Source organism: Dreissena polymorpha, chromosome 6 (genome assembly GCF_020536995.1).
Source record: "Dreissena polymorpha isolate Duluth1 chromosome 6, UMN_Dpol_1.0, whole genome shotgun sequence".
Lineage (NCBI taxonomy): Eukaryota > Metazoa > Mollusca > Bivalvia > Myida > Dreissenidae > Dreissena > Dreissena polymorpha.
In genome coordinates this window covers 114,138,550-114,163,305 of record NC_068360.1, presented here as the reverse complement: position 1 = coordinate 114,163,305, position 24,756 = coordinate 114,138,550, and the positions used below count along the sequence as shown (strand labels likewise).

Here is a 24,756-nt window from a genome sequence, read left to right as displayed (position 1 = left end):
AGAGCACGAGCATAACTAAATCGCCTATTTCCTTTACTTTCTTGTAGTCTTATCTAAGTATGAAATAATAGAGTTATCTTATTTATGTGTGCCAGTGAAACGATATCATGCTGATATAGTTTTATACAAAGATAAACTATATCGTGCCTTTATAGTTGTTTGCAAAATGAAAAGATAATCAGTTTATGCAGAAGGGCTAAGATCATTATATATTGGTATGTATATTTGTTTTTGTAGCTTTTATTCAAGAATGAACATGGAGCACCATATTAATGCTATAAGTAGATCATGTTTCGGTCAGATTAGGCAAATAGGTCACATCAGGTAATATCTTACACCAAATGCCACAAAATCCTTGGTCAATTCACTTGTCACGTCTCGGCTAGACTATTGCAATACACTGCTGTATGGAACACAAACATCAGCTATCAAGAAACTACAAAATGTTCAAAAACACTGCGGCGTGTGTTATCACAAGAACATCCCGCTATAGTCACATAACACCGATCCTAAAAGAATTACACTGGCTCCCAGTAGAAAAAAGAATCCACTTCAAAATACTTACCAATGCGTTCAAAGCCTTAAATGGACAATCGCCTGTATATCTGAAAAACCTACTTGAAGTCTACGAACCAATGCGAAACTTAAGATCAACGAACGAAGCGACTTCATTAGTGATTCAAACGAAGATTAAATCCGTATCATACGGGGAGCGAAGTTTCATGTACGCTGCTTCCAAACTCTGGAACTCACTTCTATCAAACATTCGAGTTTCTTTAACACTGAATTCATTCAAAAAGGCACTGAAAACTCACCTCTTCCTCCAATCTTATGTAATATAAGAAGTGGTTTATTCAATTCATTATATTAAATCTCAATCATTATGAACTTGAATAAACCCATTTAAAGGAAGCATAATTATTCCTTTGAGGGTTTGTGGACTCGTGGTAACGGTATCCTGACGTTACCCTTGTCTCAATCAGCATGAACTTTAATTTACCCTTTTAAAGGAAGCATAATTATTCCTTTGGGGGTTTGTGGACTCGTGGTTATGGTATCCTGACGTTACCCTTGTCTCTGTCTCTGTTTCTTCTCTGATTTGTCTTGCCGATCTTTCGAATCTATGGTTACTGTGCATGTTTTGTGTTGTTTTACGTAGTACTTATTTTTTAAGTTTTAGATTTTATTGTTTCATTAACTGTCTTATAGCTATACACATAGGGAAGTTTTATAGTGTCTTGTTGATCTTTCTAATCTAGGGTTACTGTGCATGTTTTTACGTAGTACTTATAGTATAATAGAGTAGTTTTATAGTATAATTGAGTAGTTTTGATCGATTTCTTTTGAAACAGTGTTGCAAAATGTATTCGTATCTGCGATACGTCAAATGTTCTTATGTAAAGCGCCTTTGAACGTGCTCTCTTGCATGAAAAGGGCGCTGTATAAATCCGGTATAATAATAATAATAATATTTGATAAACGATGATCGTAATTTTGAAAGGCAGTTTCGCAAATTATTAGGCAAGTAATAACAAAAAGGTTAACATTCAAACTTGCATTCAAATAATTTGTATGCAAGTAATTACATGACGTTTTAAATGAATTGTGCCAAGATTGTTTAAAACATATTTCACCGTTGACTTAAATACAATATGGAATGTATCGAGATAGGCAGCAGAGAAATTGTACAACATGTATGAACATCCGTCAGTAGCCAAAAGTTTCGTCACATTTAAAACCAAACTGCTGCTACAATTTCATACTTTTGAAACATTTTTAAATTGTCAGATGATCAGTTTATTTGATTCACGTATTTTACGCCAGAAATGTATTTTTCGTGGTTTCTGTTTATTTAAAGTGGATACGTTCCTTGTTCCCTTAAATAATCCCACTCTGCTGCTAGATGATTTAATACCTAGTATTATTGAACAAAATGTTAGATGTATACGTTTTACAACGATACATTTGTAAAATCACCATATCTCGCACAGTAAATTAATGTCCAACCCACAATTGGGTCAAAGAGTTAAAAATCAAGTCTGTGTTTAATATCTAGATTTCTATATCTCTTATATATATAATAATATCTGTATTAGATTATTAATTAAAACATTTAAGGCGTCAAGACCTTTTCCAGCAAGAGAAAAGTGAACGAGTGAAAAAGAACACGAAACACAATAAAAAACTGATCTATTTAACAGAAGTTAAAGACATATATTCGTACATGTAGATAAGATGAGTAGCATTCGATATGTAAACTATACTTATGTTACCTATTATCCGCAGTGTTTACATACCGGTACAGTCGACTGATACTATATGACATATGCTTATAGTTTATCTAAACCAGAATAAAATGTAATAAAACCTAAGTTGTGTTTAGCGGAATATGCTTTAACAATATACAGACATTAACCGTATACGTGAAGTTGCACAATTATGATTCTGAATTCGGATCCATTTGAATGTTCACAGAGAGCGATTACTTAACATACGACATTGCTTTTAAAATTGCTGTATTGTAATAGATAAATACATGTATGCTGGTCATAAATACGATTTACCGTATGACAAAAACAAAGGTATATGAATGTGTTACACTAGAAAACGTTTTGAAAGCAACACATTTAAAAAACGAATGTCCTGTTTACTTTTTAGTTGTTAATATTTTGATTTTGTTTCGATTAAATCGTTTCACGTCATTCTGTGCAAGCTCACAAATAATAAATTCATTTGTGACGGTCGGGCGCTATAATATGTGGGGTGGGTATGGTAACTAGGGTTTCATCTTTTTGCACGTTGAAATCGTGCAGCGCGATATAACTCTTATGTTATTTTAATTGCATCATTCTAGATGAGTTCTTAAATATAAAAAACAATATGACTTGCATGCATATTTCGGAGCGAAACCGCGCAATACGCATGTTGAAGGCCGGTCAGTCATAAAGACATTTCACCATTTCCACGTGCAAAAGATGTAACTATACATATTTTATTCATAAAATAATTTATTTCTGCTGATAAGAAATAAGAAATCAGATGTAACTAAAAATATTGTGTTTAAATGTGAAGAGTTAAACAGCGTGGATAAATCTTAAATTTATAGAAACGACATTTAAGTCACTTGTCTGCATTGATTCATATAAATGTCGGTTTAGCAATGTTCATATTAACTTCCTGTAAGCATGTAACCAGCGAATGGCCAATTAATTCCACACAGGTTACATATACTCCAACAGTCAAACAGAGCAAAGAACGACAAACTTATGTATCGCCAATGAATAATTCAATAACGAGTGAAGATTTGTTTATTTGTTTACGAAACGTATATATCAAGATAAAATAAATAGGATCCTGTATTTGTTTGGTATTTTAATGTATTGTTTCGTATAGGACATAATAAAATTTAAGGTCGGTGTAAAATGACAAATATTTTGTAATAATTCACACCATTTTTTCGTCTGAAAAGTACGTCATATTTGAGTGAGTAGTTCATAATGTCACATTAAAAAGCTACACACAACGGCAGATAATTATGGAATCATCGCAAGTAATACTAAGTCTGCTTCTCCATCACTGATATCGTTGTCAGGACAATGTTACAAATTGTTATATTCGAAGACGGCGAAGCGTCTGGATGTTTTAAACGGATTAATTTATCTTCTGTTGTGACCTTGTACGTCCCTACTCGTAGGTGGACCGAATGGAACCATGGGCGTCGGACGAACAGCTAAAGTGCATTTTAAAGATACGTTTAAAGGATTGAAATGGTAAAACAGTCCTAAAAGTTATTACGTTTAAATAATTCTTGAAAGGTCTCATATATGTGATGACAAAAACTGTATCAAAATTAACTCATTTTTATTGTTTGACCATCAAATAAATGCACATTGTCGTGTTGAGTGTGTTCCGTTATTTAATAATTGAAATGTTTATAATTATCCAATTGATGAGTCTTAAAAAGAAATAAACTGATTTAAATACGCATGATGTTTGAATTTTATTTGTCATAATTAAAAAAAGATCATGAATAACAAATATTTTGTGAAATCATGGCTTTAACCTTAACGCAAATACGGAAGAGACACAACAGATTTTTAATTTTTAATACGATAGGTAAAAGTAATTGCGCTATTTTACCGTATGTGTAACCTTCATGAAACTGTTATGCAATACTACATAACATAAAATAATTCTTTGAACAATCATCAACTATGCACATTTAAGTAATTTTACAATCTCTTTTATGTAACTCAGCTAGAAAAATTCCCGACACAACTGGGATTGAACCCAGACGCTCTTCACCATCGCTAAAAGAGCTAGCTCATACAGCAAGGCAGTATAAGTTATACTTATACATAACCCTATTACATTTACAATATTCAAAAAAGTAACGAACACACCAAGCATGAAGGAATTGGGAACTAAAAACCCCTACTTACCTGAGTAAGACCTCATGTTTGATCCTCGTAGACCAAATGAAAGAAGTGATTCAGCCAAGTCATATCTAATGGGTATTGGAGATAACAATATATGTTATTCAACGTGTTTTATGTTGCAAACATAGTATATTAACATTTGAATAACAACTAAGTTGAATCGGAGTCTCTAATTTGAGCATAAAAACGTATATTCGTCGATAGACAATTTGTGTAATTTGAAAATGCATTTCTTTATTAATTTATTACAATATTATATAAGTTACAGTACGTTTATACGGCACCAATCAACTCACGTATAGTTGTTTCCTGTAACAGAAGCAGAAGCACTGTATTAAATATGACATAAAGTATTATTACACACATATAAACGGCATAAACTTATGGAAATTCACAACATAAATTAAGTGTCCCTAATAAAAAAATCGAAAAACGAAAAAGATGAAAACCTTTCGGCTGACAAAAATATGTTACCGAGCAGATGTTCAGGACTTTGATGATTTAGCCAACACCTTCGTATTAACACAGTCACAAAAGCCGCTGCGAGAACTATGAATCCGAAAACTCCAATTATAAGTGCAACCAATTTTCCTGAAAACCAATACTAAATGACTCATTTGTTAAAAAATCCTACTTAATGCCATACATCAAAATGTAGTTGGACATATTATCTAAATGTATAATTTCTATTACAAGTGTTTAATCTCAAGTGTTATTTAGTTCAACAGAACGCAAACTGCTTCATATTATAATAGATAAATGCTTTCACCATGTAGTATGCGTTTGTTTGGTACTAAAATAAATTGTGTATATCAATTGTGTCCCATTGTGTATAAAGCGAATCGAATAACTTACTAACTCAGTCTTTATATTACCAGATGTATAATAAAAGTATATAAGAAACTTTTCATTCAGGTAGCAATCACTTAACGTTTTAAACAATATTATTTTTACCAGAATCAATATGTTTCGGCAGCCTCCCAGCTGATGTATCTGAAATTTATGAATATGAATTAACGGATCAACATGCAGCACATTAATGCAAAAATGTGGATATATCTTTGCCTAACATAAAATACTTCAATATAGTTGATCTATTTTATATTATTGGAGCATATGAAATCGAATAGAGATATACTCGAGTAGTAGCATATTCTATAGTAATTTAAACATGTAAACTCTGACAACATTTTGAAAACACATAATACAGATATATACCTGAAACTTTGAGATTTCGTGAACCATTTGCTTGCGTTTCAACAATGGGATCAGTTGGCCAATTATCGTACTCGTACGACAATTGACATCGATATATCATAATGTCACAGCTCAGACTTGAAACTGGTATTGATATTCCAATGGTTGGATTTGTCCTATTGTAACTCCCAACAGCTTGAATTCCAGTGATGCCACTTCCAGGATAAAGGTAAGGGGTTTGATATCCGGGTTTTCCAGACAAAAGATCCTGCATTGTAGCCAACATTTGTTCACGGTGATTGCTTGTTATTTTACTAAGATTTATGGTTTGAAAAGTTACAAGATTTGAAATGGAACTAATTCGGCAGACAATCTGCAGTCTCTCGCTACTAGTTTTGTCAGCGATAATGTCATTAACTATGTATGTAGAGTTGTCGGCTCTTTCCCTTATAAAGTCAATAGGTAGACCTGAAATGGTCAGTAAATCCGAACAATGCTGGCGTGTTGTAAACTAAACATTTTATAACTTCAAAACATTCCTTCTTTAAAAAAGACGTATTTCGTTATTTTTTCATATTTATTTTCAACTGAAAATGTAAAATTATGTAATTGATATATTTCAAACAGATAAGCATCTAAAACATATACATTTTTTGCCAAACAATTTTAAGAATTGAATGTTTGTTTGTTATAACTTCAATTGGAATGAATGTTGTTCTGGTTGTGCTTTACTCTTTGAACATTCAAAATACCTCGACATGTTATTTCAGAAATATTGTGTTAACTTTGTAATCGGTTGCAATATAAAAAAATCTCTTTAAATATCAAGGATAATTTCCAGTAAATCTAAAACAAGCATTAAAACCAGGCATACAATTACAAGTAATTGGCGGGCGTTGCATGTTTATTGAAACCTAAACTCATATGAACGTAAAAGCCTATTTAGTCAACAGGTCAGTTGGTATAATTGATTATGCTTCATACATGTTAACTAACATATTACGAGGTAGACATTATTAATACTTGACATATTTATGTCCATTAACCAGACACAGTAACATGCAATGCTGGCATAGAATTGCAAGTGTTATGCAGGATTGCAAGTGTTTGGCATACTATTAGAAAAACACAAAATATTTCTTCAAACAATAATTTTACCTTGTGAGTTGACTGATGAACAAATAAATCCTCCTAAGATAATTAGTGTCTGCAGCATGACTTCTTGTAAGGTTAAATATCTAATTATTAATATATTTTTACGAATATATATGAATATATATTGCACAATTTTACGAATAATCCAAACAACAATAAGGTTAAATAGAATATAGAAATTATTAAAAACTCCCCGAGTGATAAAAACCAAGCTTATAAATACGCTATGCATGGATATGACCCTTATCTTGACAGTTTCATAAATTTAACACACGATTTATCGATGTTTTACGATGTTGGTTGACTTCAAACTAAGATGTGGTGATATCAATGAAAGCAAAACACATCAAAACAAACACAGCAAGGAAACAAAACGCTAGGTTGAAGAAAAATCAGTAGCTTGCGTGGACTATTTTCAAAGTTGAACGGGACAAAACAAAAACGTAACATAACAATGAAAAAACATGAGCAAAACTATGAGTCAACGAATGGGGTATAGGGTGTTAAAACAGTTTATAGTGCGATGAAACTCTCACTTGATCAGTCATCCTCCGAATTCAACAACACACATTTAAGGATTCAACGGTTATGAAAGAGAATACTTGTTGTAGTAAATAACAATCAATAACTTTAGGGTTAGATGCAAACACAAGAAGTAAAATTGCAAATTACTAAGGTAAGATCCAATAAAAGAAATACAATCTAGAATATCTTCAAGTTTGAAATACATGGGTCACAACAACAAACATTTACCAATGTGTATTCGTGAGAGATTACTGTTTGTCAAGTTTCTGGCTGTGGTCAGGACACTTCTAAACTTACTTTTGTTTTCAGTTTTAGGGGACATTTTGTTAATGTTTTAAGGTTTGGAGAACAGTGTGCATATACACAAATTTACTGCGGACATTTGAAGTGAGAACGTTGCTGTATGATGGTTTTAGCACGCATGTAATATTTTATTAACAATAGCAATTTAAAAATAATCCTTTTAACATAAGAGTGATCACTTAACCACTATGACAAATATATATCATGAACGTTTACACTATTTGAATTACAACCGATGTAAAACATTTAAGTGCGTCTGCCAAAGGATGACTGCTTAAGGAAGGAACAATGAGCTGTTTAATGCGTTATTGTATTTTCATGTCAGGTTTTGACGGCATACTTCGGGTATCGGGAAGCAAATTCAACCTTTAATTTATGATATCCAGGCAGATTATTTACTTTCCGCAAAATCGAAGACAGACAGCCTCTTAGTATCTTGCTCCTTAGATTAAATAGAATGTTAGAATATAGATTGTTGTTTAATGAATATTTAATGTTATTTACTGTAAACATAGGCTACTGTTGCTTTTGTTTGCTTTAATCATTCTCATAAATGGACATCAGGCAAATTAATGAGAAAAACAACATGATTTTATTGACCTTTTTTGCATCCGTGTCTGTATTGTTGTCGTTATTATACATAAAATCATGATGTGCCAATTCGAATTCGCGAACAACAATTAAATAAATATTGTAGACGTGATCCGGTTTTTAAAGGAGGATCATCATTTTAACACTCGGATTGCCCTCCATTAAAACCACTCGGCCACTCCAGCGGTCGAATCCTGGATCCGGTCGTCTATATATGATCATCGTTAATCAATACCAGTGGTCACAGAATAATACAGTGACGAGTAAATGAGTAAAACACAACATTTGAATACCTTGATGTTTGCACATTTTGGAAGTTGAGAAAAGAATATTATTATTATGTACAAAATAATCATAATCAATGACTGATTTTCATGAGACCAAGATGTAAGTTCGGTTTAAATGACATAAATCAGTACACACATTTTAAATGGTTCACCTTTTGATAATGCATCTACTTCAAGAAATACGTTCGCATTAAATGCAAAATGTGACGTAAAAATAAGTTGTTCAATACAACATGTAAACAAAATTTCAGATTGCTTCCAAGTAATTTCAAACGCTTAAAGTTAACTACAACGAAAACACATACAGAAATACTAGATTAAAACCATACATAATTGTTTGTCATTTGTGGTAACGCCTAAATACTTGATAAGACATATATTGCCAATCATTTTGTAATTATGTGTGATGATGGTTCCTAATCAAATGCTGAATCAATGTTATTATCACGTGTAAATATTTTGTCGTTTGCTTTGCATGACCTAAACTGATTGTTCTGTTGTTTGTTTGAGAAAGATAAACAAACGCCGTTTAACGGTTATTTATGACAACCGTACCAGGATGAATCAGGGTAAATTTAAAGATAACCATAACATACATTTCTTCATATAGGAAAACTATAGGCTGCGCCGTTTGGAAAAATTGATCAACGTTTTGAGTACTAAAATATTGCACTAGAAACATTATTTCGGTGAATGTCTATGTTTACCCGCATTATAATGTTTGCGTCCAACACATATATTGCCGCGAACGGACATTTTATTCAGGCAGTTGTGTACTCTGTGTTCGTCCTAATTATGTGTTGGGCGTTAGCAATATGATTCAGTATCTTATTAAACCTAACAGGAAGATATAAACAGAAATACACGCAATATCCCACTATTTCACCATACAAATAAGTTTCATGTATATAAGATAAAGTTATGTGTTACAAAAGCAGCAATACCGGATTTTTCTATGACTGTTACGTTATTTAAAAGTACCAAATCTGTGCTATACCAGTACAAATCTTTGTTGTACCGGTACCACACAAAAAATACGAATGTTTGTTGTAATATTCAGCAAATGGCTATAACGAGTTGGTACGGGGAGATTTTTTGTCGTTTTACTGAAAGTCTATTAAGAAAAGTGTTCACAGTACGAGGCAAAAAAAGAGAGAAAAAAGTAGCCAGAACCATTTACATCTAGACTTAAACTTAATTGTCGTTATGGCAAATGCAATAAAGTGGGAACCAACAAGACTATGACGACATACTGTGTTATTTCACAGTAAGTTGATATAAACTAATCCAGCATATTATCGGGGTGTACCATATACGTGTCCGTAGAGGAACATACATTATTTTCTCTTTTGTTCCAGATTTAATACAGATAAATAATACTCTAAGTCGTGGTATATAAAAACAAGTATATTGTTTGATTGATTTGGACAGCAACTAAGTATTTTTTCTTCTGGCAGAGATGTGTTAGGCCTTTCTTCGCTAATACTCTCGAGGTATAGGCTATGACCAAAGTATCCAGAATTAACAGTAACAGGTTTCTTTTTTAATATTTAATGACCGCGTAGGCTGTAATATCAATTAAATCAGACACATTAAGTTGTAAATCTTGCTGTTTAAACTCCATACAGATCAATATATTTTATCCATAACATTAAATACCGTAGAAGAAAAATATATGTATTGAACATTTAATAAAACATACCTCAAACTATTGATATACATGGAAAGCTCTCACTGATGGTATACAATCGTACGTACGAACGATGTTTAATATTGAATGGCTTCGATTCGTCTAAGCTGGGCCTTTTCACAGAGTTTGGCATGTTTTGAAGTTTGCCATTTAATGCTTTATATTGATAAATGTAAATATTGGATCTTAAAAGCTCAAATAAAAATCAAGAATAAAATTAAAAAAAAGAAAAAAGTAACCCAAGACAGGGCTCGAACCACTGACCCCAGGAGCACTAGAGTAAAAAGTCTACCACTTAGAACACTCGGCCATTCTTCCTCATATTATGAAAGATGTATTTTATACTTTGTATAAGCAATCCTCGTGGTTTCACAAAATATAACGACAACAACAGAACTCTCCTAAGTATTTAATCGTTTCGCGTGGCAACGCTTTATAATTTTCAGGTTTTTAATTCGTCAATTAATGCATATAATGGCTATTTTAGAGCATGGTAACTGTTCAGTATTATTGTTTCCTCACAAATACCATAACTAAAACGAAAATTTGCGAATCTGAGACAACTTTTTTAAATTGAAAAGGCCCCTTTAACCAAAGATAGAAAACATAACAATAAAACCGAACATTTAATAACAACACACGCGTCGTTACACATGTTTATGCCTTTTGTTATCGCTGTGGTCGCTCTTTATCTTTGTAAGATTTAAAGGGCGGCAAACTAAGCAACGTGTTTCAAACAATACAGACGGAATTACAGCGCACAAAAAATGATCGATGAAACAACGAATTCCAGTCTCAGTCATTAACAGTAACTTTATCAGTACCACGTAACATCATGTACCGTGTTTTTTTTTAATCGTACATGGGATACTTAGTTCGAACCAATAAAACTGCCCTATATGAACATTCGTACAGTTATCACTAAATGCGACATTACAGTCAGTGAGCGACATTGTCACATATCGTTACGTCTTGTGTTTGCTAAAAACACAATTATTTACTCAGACGCCTTTCATTTCTTGTCGAATTGAACATTATTTTGCAAATAAATGCGTTCATGTAGATCTACACGTTAATGTATAATACCTTTATTATAGCATAAAGTAAGATTATAAATATATATAATTGTCGAGCCTCAACACATTTCAAGAACACCACTCAAGTTCGGCGACTGGAAACACTTAATCACATTGTTAGTAGTCGGTATCAGTTGTAAGAAGACTAAAAAGTAAGGACAAATTGTTTGCCTTTATATGGGCAACTGTGATCAATAATTGTACACCTAACAAGCGAACCATATTACTAAAAAACCCTTAAATGTTAAAGATAAATGTTATGGCTTTATTTACTTTATCAAGTTCCTCTGAATGTTTACATGAACATGGGTTTAAATAAAGAGTTTCGCGGTAAGCGAATCGTCATGATGTTCTTATGACATTATTTATCATGGTTGAGTCGTTGACGGTCCCTTTAATTGACTGGAACCATGACAACGTTGTTTAATTAACATTCTACAAAGGAAGCGGGTCCAATATGATTAAAGTAACCAACCAGGCGGCCGAAACTGTCTATTACCTCAGACTTCGGTCCATATACAATTTTGGTCTGCCTGGCTGGCCACTATTATTTTACATGGCCGTCTGTAGAGTTTTCTATTTCTTATTTAATGCATTTTAAAATAAGGCAGCGGCATCTGGTACGTATGCCTCGGTTGAACACAAAGCTGGCACACTGACTTCAATCGAGGTTTTTTCAGAGCGCGGTTCATTTGTAGAATGCCGTAATTCATGGCACCACCCGTTTTTGCGATACATTAATATTATGAGCCAATGCTACTTCCGAGGTGGCGCTATGGATCGGATGTTTTGAAAATTCACGGAAAATTCATCAGGGTGAGTAAGTTTCATATGTTTTTCAACATATTTCGCATTAAAAGAATCTGGAAATGTAGTGCGATTCAGCAAAGGTTACTTTATCAAAAATGTACCGAAACACACACATTAATTATCTGATTTTATCAACTGATTTCATCATCAAACGCTTATTTAAGGCTCGTACCTTATTCTTTAATTGAGTAGCTTTCATTCGAAAACTTGGCTTATGCTTCACAGGATAATCAGGGATTAACTTTTCATGTTATGGTATTTTTCCTTCAAAGGAAGCATCTTCTAAACGCAAATCCAGTGTAGACGGAACATCTCATCCCAGAGTAGCGTGTGTGGACTGCAGAGGCTATTTTGGGAAACAATTTAAAGAGGATTGTTAAATTGTATAAGCCTTGATACGTTTTGGCCTGTTCGTGTTTTATGAGATGTTATGTTTAAAACCGCTTAAAGATACATATAATATTCTATTTTCACATAAAATACAATTTTTATTCATATGGAATATATGAATTCGTATAAATATGTTTGTTATTGTTTTAAATATTGCATATTATATACAGTTTTGATTGTGACTAAATCGGTAATACATTTATCATTTATATCAATTAAACGTTTTAATGAATTATAAACAGTTTGTTCAAACTGTGAATTGTGAATATACCGTGTGAGTGAATGTGAATTTGAACACGTATACATCGGTATGTGTTATGTAAGTTGTACATCATCACATACGATTATTTAGATACGAGCGACAGTTTCATGATTACAGCTCAAACGGGCCATTATTACATTATATATTGGTATCAGCATTATAACACTTTTAGACACGTGTTCAAACATAAACAATTAAGAAGACAGACTTTGTCACACGACACAGGACAACAAGAAATCAAAACGCGGACACAGTAAAACTATTTGGAGGCAGCTGGGTTCGACAGAAATGCTTGGCTAACCAAATTTATGTAAACATCCTTACCTTATAAGTCATTGTCTAGTTAATTAATATCAAACAGGCACACGGCTTTCATTACGTTAATAATTGTGAAAATACATGTATTTTGGGTTAGCTTTTGAGCTTGTTGCGTTAATGAGGGAAGAAATTTGTTTTAGAATTGTGTTTTCATGATTGCTTTGCTCAGAAACTTGTCGCGAAACATATATTATATATACCCGTCACAACAGGATCCATATTTACAAACCCATATCACATTTGAGAATAAAGAATAGACTTAGAGCCGATAAATATTTTGACGATATACATGTTGCCTATGATGCTTTTTCCATTAACAAATGTTTTTATAAAACGCATATTGCTACTTTAGTACTAAAACTAAGTTAATTAATGTAAATGCACTTGTTTTGATTATTTTAAGATTAAAGAAAATGTTTATCCTTTGATCTAAGGCTTATATTTAGTGTGTGAATATTTGCCCGGACTGGCGCCTTTACTACGATCTAGGAAAATCGGCGATAGTAACAGTTGAGTACAGTATAACATATTAATTTTGCCAATAATTGTGTTTAGAAAATGCTTTTCAGCTTCTATAACTAAGTTCACATTTCTTAACGTCAGATAAACCAAGATAAAAGTTGTATTTTAGGAATGAGAAAACGTTTTTTCAACGTATGACTGAAAAAAGGGAATTGTTAACGGCTTATTTAAATAAAGCTTTTTACAATAATTGTGAAAGAATAATCCTGACCAGAAAAAATGTTACAATATTGATTTATTAGTGGAAAATAAACTTTCGAAATTGATAAAATAATACAGCGTTAACAACGCTCTTCCTGAATAACGTGGCTAATGAGTGTAGTACTAACAATGTTCGTAATAAATCAACAAAACCAAAAGCTTGTGTGGAGCAGTGGTAGCGAATTAGCTTGTGCTTCCAGAGTTTGAATTCCTAAGACGGTAATATTTGTATTGAACTTTCATAAGTTAAGACTTTTTAAAACATTGTATATTCGTTTAGGAAAATATTTAAATACATTTTTAAAAAATACGATGATATGAGAATAAGTATTCTTTACCATCATTTTCTATCGTAGATCCGATGTGTCGACATACTCGGTATGGCGACAAAATGTACGAAATACTAGACTTTGCTTTGTGTTGGAAATCAATGTGTTTTGTTGTATACATTTACGTGGTCAAACTTTGTTGTTTCATGCGACAGGAGTACAAACAGTTTCCCTTCTTGCGTTTTATAATGTTATGACGACATGAATCAACTCAGTTAGTACCACAGTAACTGAACAGTCCCCACGTGAATGCTAAATATATTTTTTCCACGGAAAAGACCAACACATGCTTTAATAATACTTGTATTGTCTTGCTTATACCATTTATTGGGTAATTATGTTTTTCCGCAAGCATTTGGAAAACAGTTGGATACGCTATATCTCGGAACAAAATACATGATGCATACATAGACTTGTTAATAGCAAATGTTGCGCAATTTATTTCGTTTCCGTAGGCTTTTAATAAACAATTTAACACGCAATGTGTCAGTGTCAGTGTCATATTTGCCTTCCAGGAATTAAAAAAATAGCACCATAACGATAATAAATACGCCTGTCGCCCCATTTTGAAATTTGTGTCAAATCATCAATCAGCCATGCTAAAAGGCATTGGGGTTTGTTAATCAAACAATGAGTTTTATATTTGTTATTTAATAAAATACACGCAATCTAAGTGTGCTATTCCGTTGACATCCCTTTCTGATTTCAGTAAAACCGAACAACAAAATCAAAATTGCTTACACGGAAGCTTTAAAAAGAACGCTCTGAAAGTATATATCGAAACATTGTCAAAGGTGGTTTGATTCAAACTTCACTCCGCCATTTCAAGGATAAATGTGTACTCGATTGAAAAGCAACGGCAATGACTAATACAAGTCTGTAAGATTTTTTTTCTAGAGATTTGAATTATCAATCACCATGGACGAAGTATTTTATATTATTATGTTTACATTTTACTTATAAGGCAATAATGAATATGTTACTCATGGAACTGGTAAAATACGTGTATTAAGAAGATCGTTCCGTAAAAAAATTGAAACGATCGCATAATTCCTATGGTGCGGAAAGTGTCCATCAAAGTTGTAATATTGACAAATATGTATATATTATTGATATGCAACTCTCAGGTGCGTAACATTTTCAAGGAAAGTTATTTACTAAAACCACTAATTTGACCCTCTAGTTGCGGCTAAACGGTATAATTCCATACGCAAATCAAAAAAGTTGTCCTTTAATCACAATGATTTATACAGTCTTCTGCACCAAACCCATAAAATCCTGTTACCGTTTGGTAATGGGTTATTCCAACCAAAAATGTGGAAATGGATTAACCCATTACAAACAATAACAATAATTTACTGGTTTATTGCAGACGACTCTAGAAATCATTTGTGATTAAAGGAGAAATTGCTTATTTTGAGCAATTTCTCCTTTTATCACAATGATTTCAACCCTACCAAAGCTATTTCTTCACATTCCATTACAATGTCCTTTGTCATCTGCGACCTCTTTGAATTTGGGACAGTCCAAAAGTTGTCATTTGGTAAAGGGTTTATGGGTTCAACAGAAGTTGACCTTACATCTTCACAGGTGTTATGCAATGAAGGATTTCTTGAAGTACTGTTAGGGGAGTTACCCTTCTACCTCAGATGACTTAAGAAGACAAAAGAAGAAATAGCTCATAGCAAGCAAAATCTCCTTTAAACACAATGTTTTCTACCTATTTGGTTGAGGACTATAAGATTTCACCACATACCAAATTTGGTAGCCCTAGGCCTTATGGTTATGGACAAGAAGATATTCAAAGTTTTCACAAAATAAACAAAAACGTATAAACATGCAAAGTTCAAAGAGCTCCTGCGGCCATGTTTTTCGACGAAACAAATTTTCTTGAACAACTTTTTTAGGGGAGCCTTTAAGGATCATCCCTGTAAAAAAATTGAAAATCCGACGAGCCGTTTCTGACGAGAAGATTTTTTAAGGTTTTGACCATATATGGGCATGGCGGCCAGCTGGGTTATGTGACCAAATTTTTTTAACAATATTTTTTTCCGTGACGTAAGGATGCTCCACATGAAATTTGGTTGAAATTGGCTCAATGGTTTAGGAGGAAAATATGATCTGCTCAGGTACGCTAAAAAGTGGACTTAAACATTGAGATAAAAGGAATTTTTGCTTGTTTTCCTCTTTTTTCTCAAAATTGACAATATATCATCCACTAAACAGGCAACCCATGTTCGCATAAGGAAAAGGGTAACTTGGAAAAAAATGGTATCCATTTAACCCTTTACCAATCAACATATTTTGGACTGAACAATTTCTCAATTTCCCACAATGATCCAACCCTACCAGAGCAATTTCCTAAGCAATAATCACCTCCCATTTTAAAAATGGTATCCATTTAACCCTTTTCCAATCAACATATTTTGGACTGAACAATTTCTCAATTTCCCACAATGATTCAACCCTACCAGAGCAATTTCCTAAGCAATAATCACCTCCCATTTTAAAGGAAAAATAATTTCTCATCAGCAAAACTACAGCATTAATTGATTTCTGGTAGTTAACCCTTTTCCTTATTGAAAGAGGTTGCAGACGACAAATTAAATTATAATGGAATAAGAAGAAACTGATTTAATAGGGTAGGAAGCATTGTGACGAAAGGAGAAAATGCTAATTTCAGCAATTTCTCCTTTTATTTCAATGATTTCCACAGTCACAAACATTTGCACAAAGAATTAACTGTTCTGGGTTAAGGGTTTATGTGGTCTGCAGCAAAGCCATCAGAAGAGAATCGTGTCAGAGAAACCTGGCCTGTAGCCAGCAAATCCTTTACTCTAATAGCACTATTAATTGGAAAAAAGAGTACACTATAATTATTTCTAAATCTGCAATCTCAAGGAGATAATTCTGGACTTAATGGTCCGATGTTGCTCATTTTCGACAGGGCTCGAGTTTTCATTGATATGAAGACACTGTGCACGTTTGGAAAGAATTGGATGAAAAATTTGGACTTTATTGCATAAACACCATTTTCTCAATTCAAGGGGAGGTAATTCTGTACTTCATGGACCAATAATGCTCATTTTTTGTAGGGTTCGTGTCCTCATTGATATAAAGACACTGTGCAAATTTGGAAAGGATCGGACAAAAAATGTGGAAGATTTTTGAAAGTTTTCACAAAATAGGCAAAAACGAATAAACATGCAAAGTTCAACGAGCTCCTGCGGCCATGTTTTTTGACGAATCAAATTTCTTTTTACAACTTTTTCAGGGGAGCCTTCAAAGGTCATCCCTGTGAATTTTTTTGATAATCTGATGAGCTGTTTCTGACAAGAAGATTTTTTAAGGTTTTTACCATATATGGCCATGGCGGCAATCTTGGTTATGTGATCAAATTTTTTTTAACAATTCTTTTGTCCTATGACCTAGGGATGCTCCACATGAAATTTAGTTGAAATTGGCTCAATGATTTAGTAGAAGAAGATGTTTACAAATTGTTTACAGACAGACAGACAGACAGACGGACGGACGGACGCCGGACGGTGAGTGATCACAATAGCTCACCCCCAGCTATCGCTCAGGTGAGCTTAAAAGGGCAGTCGAAACACACTTTAAGGTATTGAAAGCAAACAACTTGAGCGCCCTTTCATCAGTAAAATTGGTACCAATATGTCGATTGGAAAACCGTATGGGGAGAGGATTAACATTCCATAAAAACGGTTTTTACGCGATAAAATATACAGTATACTGAGCTTTAACAAACAAAACAAGGAAAACATTAAGACGTCATTTTTTGTGCAAAAAGTTGCCAAGTTATGGCGATATTTGAACAACGCCCATATTAAGATGATTGAATATGTTGTCGCTCTTTTTACCGCTCTGGCAACGCTATGGCAGAAATTAGCTACACTGATAAAGGCATTATGAATGTTTACATATGAACATGTATTACATATTTCATTTACGAAAATACGTGCACTCTTAGAGTGCCATTTTATTGACTTTCGTGGTGTACTGCTTTGTTAAAAAAATTAAGGAATAGAAAATATGTTCCGGCACCTAGAATTGGATGTCTCGCCAAGGCAAGTGATTCGGGTTTGCATAGGTGTCACTGAATCTCAATTAAAGTATCGTAATTTATCAACGCAATTCAACATGACTGTATATTAAATGTCAAATTAAATATTGAAACACATGCTGGTTTGCAATTTATAAGTGTCAACTGACACAACACGGGGCTGTAAAAAACACCAGCTTGTATTTCCAGCGCTGTATGGATCCTCAGCCAACGGCATTGGAACATATGTGTGGCGAAGAGAAACTTATAAAAAAGGTCCCACATGGTTTGATCACAAGTCACGATTGTACAGTCATCAAGGTAAGATGTTAAACACATATCTTGTCTCATATTGCGTAACATGTAAAGAATTGTTTGTTACGTAATGCAATTAATATAACAAGTGAACGGATTGCAATGTAATCATAATCGAATGTATTGGAATAAAATATTATAATACATGCATGTAAATATATGTTACTTGAATATGCATATTTTTAATAGTTGACCGTCTTATTTAGCACAAGGTTTCCTATATACAAACGCTTTGTTAAATCCTTAAATAAATTACACTGACAGAGACAATTAGACAGTTCACCAGAAGTATTTAAGTGTATGAAAATCTTTAAATTTACTTATATCGCAATCATACATTCATGCATTTATTGATGTATGTAAAGATTTTTTGGAAATATATCTAATCTAATATATCTAATTAGAAGATAATAAAAAATGAAATAATATTTTACCCCAATCGTTTCCTCATCTCTCATCATTAAAGTGGATGCAATATAACTAATAACTGGTGATAAACAAACTTACGGGCTTAAAGCATGAGCGTTAAATTCTTATCAGATTATAATGTTCAGTCAGCACAGGCTAATCAGGGACGATTCTTTCTGCATAGACTAAAATTTCGTTCAGAATATACTTCCTTTAATGAAAAATTAAAACAAAAACGGAAAGCGTCGTCAATGATTAACTTGTGGGAACAAGGGAAGAATGCATGTTTTGAAAAAAAAAACGAGCTTCTCTGTGAGTTTCAAAACTTCTTGTTATATGCTCTTTATAATGCTGCATATAATGACAATCACGTTCACAACCCTGCATCTTAATGAACAGTTGAAAATGTAGTTCATCAAAGAGACCAAACCATCCTTAGGTACAAGTAAATTCATATAAGTTCATATATTTAGTAATATTGTTTTAATGTTATTCCTTTCAACATTTTTATACATAGTAACACTTATATAGACCGCGACTTCCAAACCTGTGTCTATGACCAAGCTTTCACATCGCAATTCCAGCAGAATTATGTATGCAAAAAACAACGTCACCAAATGAAACTGTCAGCGTGTCTCAACCAATTCCTAAACCAACATCAATTTGAACTTGTCATATTTTGTACATATTAATCGCAGTGTGTGTTTCTGTGTTTTCTTTTAAGTTCATAGCATCCATTTTCAGCGAAAACGTTCAATCTGATAACAGTTATCCACAATATGTAATCGATTTGACAAAATTTATAAAAGACGCGATTCGTGATTGGCGTAATAAAAGATGGTTTACCATTGGCTGATACAAAATGTAGCTCAAACCGAGAAGACTCAACGTGAATTGGAACTTATTGAAAGACATGTTTTTTAAACGGCTAAGCACAATAAAATGAAGTCATATGTAAACAAAGTAACACAGAAAGTAAACATTTTTTGAACGAAAAGTGTGGACTGCATTTGAGAAGACCTTTGATGACAAATATTTGATATTATTGCTACTTTAGTAAAAAGTGTTCACAGTTAAATCGGAAATACATCCATGTACATAAAGTTATTCTGTGCGAATGTAATTTTGTATATCCAAATTTTCGAATAAATTTAATTTAAAAAAAGTTCATTTTAATTACGATATATTATGTCTAACTTTCCAAGTTTATATGTGGTTATTGTTAAATGTAAAAAGTGATCAAATGTGGGAAGATGATCGTATAGAATTATAGAAAGACTATGCATTATATGAGAGTGTTTTTTATAACTACAGGGAATTAAAGAACTTCAACAGGATACAACCATTATGATGTCCAGCTTGCAAATACTTTTCATCGGGGTAGCCTATCTCTGCTCTTGCACATTTGGAATAAAGGTCAAGTATCGACGGCTTTTTCATATGTGTTGCCAGTTTTTTTAGCATGATTTTGTTAAATGCTACGAATTGACTGATATTTTGCGTTTAGTATGTTTTCTCTTTTGTTGATATGCTCTCTTTATAGTGTTTGAAGGAATATTTTTGAACCAACTTTACATCCAGAAATGTTCTTGTATTGTTATAAATACTTTTTAACAATTAAAAAAATAAATCCTCGGAAATAACAATAATTTTATGGCATTATTAATCGAAAAAAGACGACCTATTTAATGATACAGAGCTTTGAAAACTTAACGACTTGCAAAAATCCGTCACCGAAGACCAGAACACACGTACTCCAATTTATTCAATTCACAAAACAGCCCCTAACGGATTATTGCTCTCAGAAATTCGATGCATTTATGACGTTCAAAATACAAGTATCTGCTGTAAGTAGGCTAAGCAATGATGATTTTGTGAAACTGATACACATTTTGACCATTATTGCTACAGACATTTCGGTTCGCATCATGCTTTATATTCTATTTTTCAGTGCCCCCATGGCTTCGAGGAATATAACCATGCCTGCTACACTGTGGTCAAAGATGCTGTGGCCTTCGTCGATGCGTACCGCAGATGCGAGGCGATGAACAGCTACCTTCTGAACGTGGATTCCACTCCAGAGTTGAACTTTCTTAGAAAGCTTGTCGGACGTGCTGGCGGTTGTGAGTCTTTTATCTTATTTTACACAATTTGCTTTTTCTAATTTATGTTTTAATTAATATGCTTTTTGTGAGAATATTAAACTTTTAATTAATTAATTTGTTACTCAGCTGGTATTGATATATATTTCATTGCTTTTAAATTCTCATTATCATTTTGATGCTTTTTGCTAATTGTTCTAACAACTGTTTGTATTGTATGTACTGTCCTAAATTTCGGCTAGGCAATTGCTCACATACCTTTTATGACCAGCGGTTCCTAATAAGACGTATCTTCCGTTAATTTAAGTGATACCAGTCCTACTAATAGTTTGTTTTGTAATTCAAACACACGCTCTAAAAAAATGATAGTGTCAAAAAATCGATTGTCTGTGCACACAATTATTAATTCACATTTGTAAAACATCTATATATACCGCAACACCGACACTCGAACATAACTGTCTTATAAAGCTTGTAGAAATATATCTTACATAAGTTTTCAAAAATCCACGATGGGAAATGTTTATCCCAAATTAGTTTTATTTTATTAGTATTCATTTTACTTCATATAACCGTATTGCATTCGCAGATAAAAGTAACACGTCGGGTGAAGTATGTTATTAGCCTTTATAACACAAAAATACATAACAAATATCGAATGAATTATGTAACATAACACAAATTTGTCAAGTGCTTACAATTGTGATATTTTTTTCCCGAGAATTTTCAAACACAATTGCTTACGCACTTCCTTAGTTAGCGGTCTTAAACGATATTTCCAATGGAAATGTGCAGAGAACACATATACCCTCTACGAAGCTACACTCCGTGAAATAAATAATTCACGTAAGAAATAGTTTTCAATTGTTCAGTGTTTATCGGTCAATAAAATTACGATTTTGACTTCTGATGCTTAGAAGGTAGATATGTCAATGTGGAGGTAAATATTAAACAGATTAAACAATTGTTTTCTTTTTTGTAAAGCCAGTAAGATGAAAATAAGAAACGACTAAAGCAAACAGATGTTTAGGTTATATTCAGTGATTGTACTTACACTGCTTAATCTATATTGTAGGGGTTCCAGGATTTTGGACAGGTGGATTTTATGATACGATTCGCAGAACCCAGGGGCCCCAGGGGAGGCAAGGGACGTGGTTCTGGAGGAAGACTGATCTTAATGGACGAGAAACAGTGACGCAAGTGACGCCAGATAATACTGACGTAAACTGGTGGGGAATTGACCCCTTCAATAACTGGTACCCCGCTAAAGACTGGCTGATGCTTAATACCGAAAAACACTGGCTGATGCTTAATACCGATGACTTCAAGCTGTACGGTGAAACCTATTTCGTGAAGCTGGGGTACATTTGTGAAACTGTGGCTAAATAAAGCGCTAATTACAAGACAAATATTTTTAAATTTTTGATTTGATCTCTTCTTTCATTAATTCATCTAAAGCAATCGGCTAACAGCCCGTCGTTAATAAACTTTCTTTTTAAACATTTAAGTTTCCACAAATCAATTTTGTTTTGTTTTAAATGCTATGAGTTTCAGTTTAACACCATATTTAATGAATGCACAGTAAACCAAAACAATTAAACCATAATAATAACCACACAAACAAACATACCGGCACAAACAAACCCAAACCAAGGATAAATTTGTAATTGTTTGATATGTTTTCACGCCGTTCACCTGATTCAACAAGACAGAAAAATAATACATAAAACAATAGGTGAATACTAAGTTAAGATGTCTATCATGATAGCAAACAAATTTCCCTGTTTCAATACTTCATCTTTGCCTATTACTATACTTCTCTCGTATAGAATAACTGGACATACGACCCACAGCCTATTACTGACCATACTTTTCTCTGTATAGTATCACTGGACATACGGCCCGCAGCCTATTACTGACCATATATCCCTCTGTATATTATCACTGGACATACGGCCTGCACCGGAATAAGCCTAACGCAGTACTCTGGCGAACACAGACGCTAACTTAACTATGCATGTATTTTTCAGGTTTTTAATCAGGTATATTTAATTTATCCTGCCTCTGTTGCAAAAACATTGACCTAATAAAGCAGGGTCGAATAAAATTTCCTATCTCCGGTCTACAGGAAGTAGTGTATTCCTACCCACGCTGTGACACATAGTTGACTGTACCCTTTCCTACACTACACAAGGGTGTAGTATTTTACTTATATCGGCTGCTATCGTAATTGAAGACCAAGAAAAAATAACATTCTCGATTCGTTTTTTTATTTCTTCTCAAATCTTCTATAGAAAAGTATTCAATGGAACAGTTTGAAGTGGAACTTTTTTTATACTTGGCACAATCGGTAGTTATTCGGTCGTCTGGAATGTTGTGTACATGAAGGAGGCTCGATCAGAATAATTATATTGTTATGTCAATTTATCATTGGTCTTTGATAAAATGTGTCAACGGCATGAATCAGGATAAATCGAATACACGGTTGGTGCCGATATGTAGAAAGTTTATCCAGTTCGGCCCAAACAAGAAAAATAAGGCGAGCTTTAGCTCGCCCTATTTTCTTTTTCTAAGCCATACCGGATAAACTCCCTCCATCTCGGAACCATGTATTCGCTATTTAATTAATGCATGACCTTAAAACATTTCACTGCGTACAGCCACTTTGCATATGTGCTAGAAGTGTTTAATGGCATTCACTCTATTCCCGCAATTCATTACAATCCATCGGAACATGTTTGCAAAAAGAACATTTGAAATGTCCGACCGTTTTTAATAACTTACTTTAAAGCATATCCTGATTATTAATTTACGATATGATAACGTCTTTTCTCCGATAATATTTGCTAAATCATCCGATAACAGTCCCTTGTTAATAACCTTCACCTGTAAGCTTTTGTAAAATTACGCAAACTTTTATTCTATTGGTATTTTTGCAATACTAGGTGTTACAAGTTTACATCATATACAATGCATACATATTAAAACATAACAAAACAAAACAACCAAAAACACCATAAACCAATCCAATGTGTTGAACTGAGAAACAACGGTTATTGGCTGACATTGACATATTTACCCGCCGTTTTACTGAATCATAAAGGCCAAATGATAAGCTATCAAATAGAACAATAATGGGTAAAGAGGTTAATCTTTATCAAAATATGATCAACATATGCTAAACTCTTTTTTTACACTTCCTGTGTGTAAATTACTTACTTTATATTCTTTGTAAATCATCACTGGAGGAACGGCCCGGAATACAATAATTATAATTCCCATAGTGTCCCTTTATAAAATTTCAATTTTTCGAAGCATTTTTCTGTCCTTTTCTATAGATCACACTTTGCGAGTCTGGTATTGTTTAAAAATATATATGTCTATTTTCAAAACAATATAGTCAAAATATACGTTCTCGCAATAACGACAAAAGTAAAATTAAATTCGCCCCAATGTAAGCAGCGTCGAAAAGCAGGGTTTCGGCTGTGAGATTTCGACCCAAACGTTCATCGTTCAAGAAATTCACAAAAACGTTAAATGCACACATAGCATAACATAAATTACCAAAAAAAAGAATGGCTGAGGTCGCTAAATTGCTTTGAGTCCAGAAGAGAAAAAAAACTCGTCAGAAATAGACACTTACTAAAAGGACACTCAACATTTTGAAATCATGAAAACACGCATCTTCCTTATTATCATTCTATTCGTGCCACAATTACAAAATTTTAGATCGATATGACAACTAAAAATACCCCAAACAAGTGGTTGAGTATGCC

The 24,756-nt window shown here is 33.3% G+C and overlaps 2 protein-coding genes across 2 annotated transcripts; one reads left to right on the top strand and one right to left on the bottom strand.

Annotated features, from left to right (window-relative positions):
- Nucleotides 1-3,224: 3,224 nt before the first annotated feature.
- LOC127833287 (uncharacterized) lies at nt 3,225-6,930 on the bottom strand. The gene is made up of 7 exons (XM_052358460.1): nt 6,795-6,930; nt 5,658-6,104; nt 5,394-5,432; nt 4,914-5,030; nt 4,736-4,748; nt 4,443-4,507; nt 3,225-3,730 (listed from the first exon to the last, which is right to left on the bottom strand). The coding sequence occupies exons 1-7, from the start codon at nt 6,850-6,852 to the stop codon at nt 3,657-3,659; spliced, it is 813 nt and encodes a 270-aa protein (XP_052214420.1). The 5' UTR covers nt 6,853-6,930; the 3' UTR covers nt 3,225-3,656.
- Nucleotides 6,931-18,371: 11,441 nt separating this feature from the next.
- On the top strand, nt 18,372-22,377 carry LOC127836003 (perlucin-like protein). Its single transcript, XM_052362421.1, has 3 exons — nt 18,372-18,476; nt 20,830-21,001; nt 22,056-22,377. The coding sequence occupies exons 1-3, from the start codon at nt 18,372-18,374 to the stop codon at nt 22,367-22,369; spliced, it is 591 nt and encodes a 196-aa protein (XP_052218381.1). The 3' UTR covers nt 22,370-22,377.
- The last annotated feature ends 2,379 nt before the right edge of the window (nt 22,378-24,756 follow it).

Coding starts and splice junctions, on each gene's coding strand:
- LOC127836003 (XM_052362421.1), top strand. CDS start 18,372: ATGGATCCTCAGCCAACGGCATTGGAACATATGTGTGGCGAAGAGAAA. Junction 18,477..20,829: donor ACGATTGTACAGTCATCAAG/GTAAGATGTTAA, acceptor TCTATTTTTCAG/TGCCCCCATGGCTTCGAGGA. Junction 21,002..22,055: donor TGTCGGACGTGCTGGCGGTT/GTGAGTCTTTTA, acceptor TCTATATTGTAG/GGGTTCCAGGATTTTGGACA.
- LOC127833287 (XM_052358460.1), bottom strand. CDS start 6,852: ATGCTGCAGACACTAATTATCTTAGGAGGATTTATTTGTTCATCAGTC. Junction 5,031..5,393: donor GCCGAAACATATTGATTCTG/GTAAAAATAATA, acceptor ATTGGTTTTCAG/GAAAATTGGTTGCACTTATA. Junction 3,731..4,442: donor AAACATGAGGTCTTACTCAG/GTAAGTAGGGGT, acceptor AATGCACTTTAG/CTGTTCGTCCGACGCCCATG.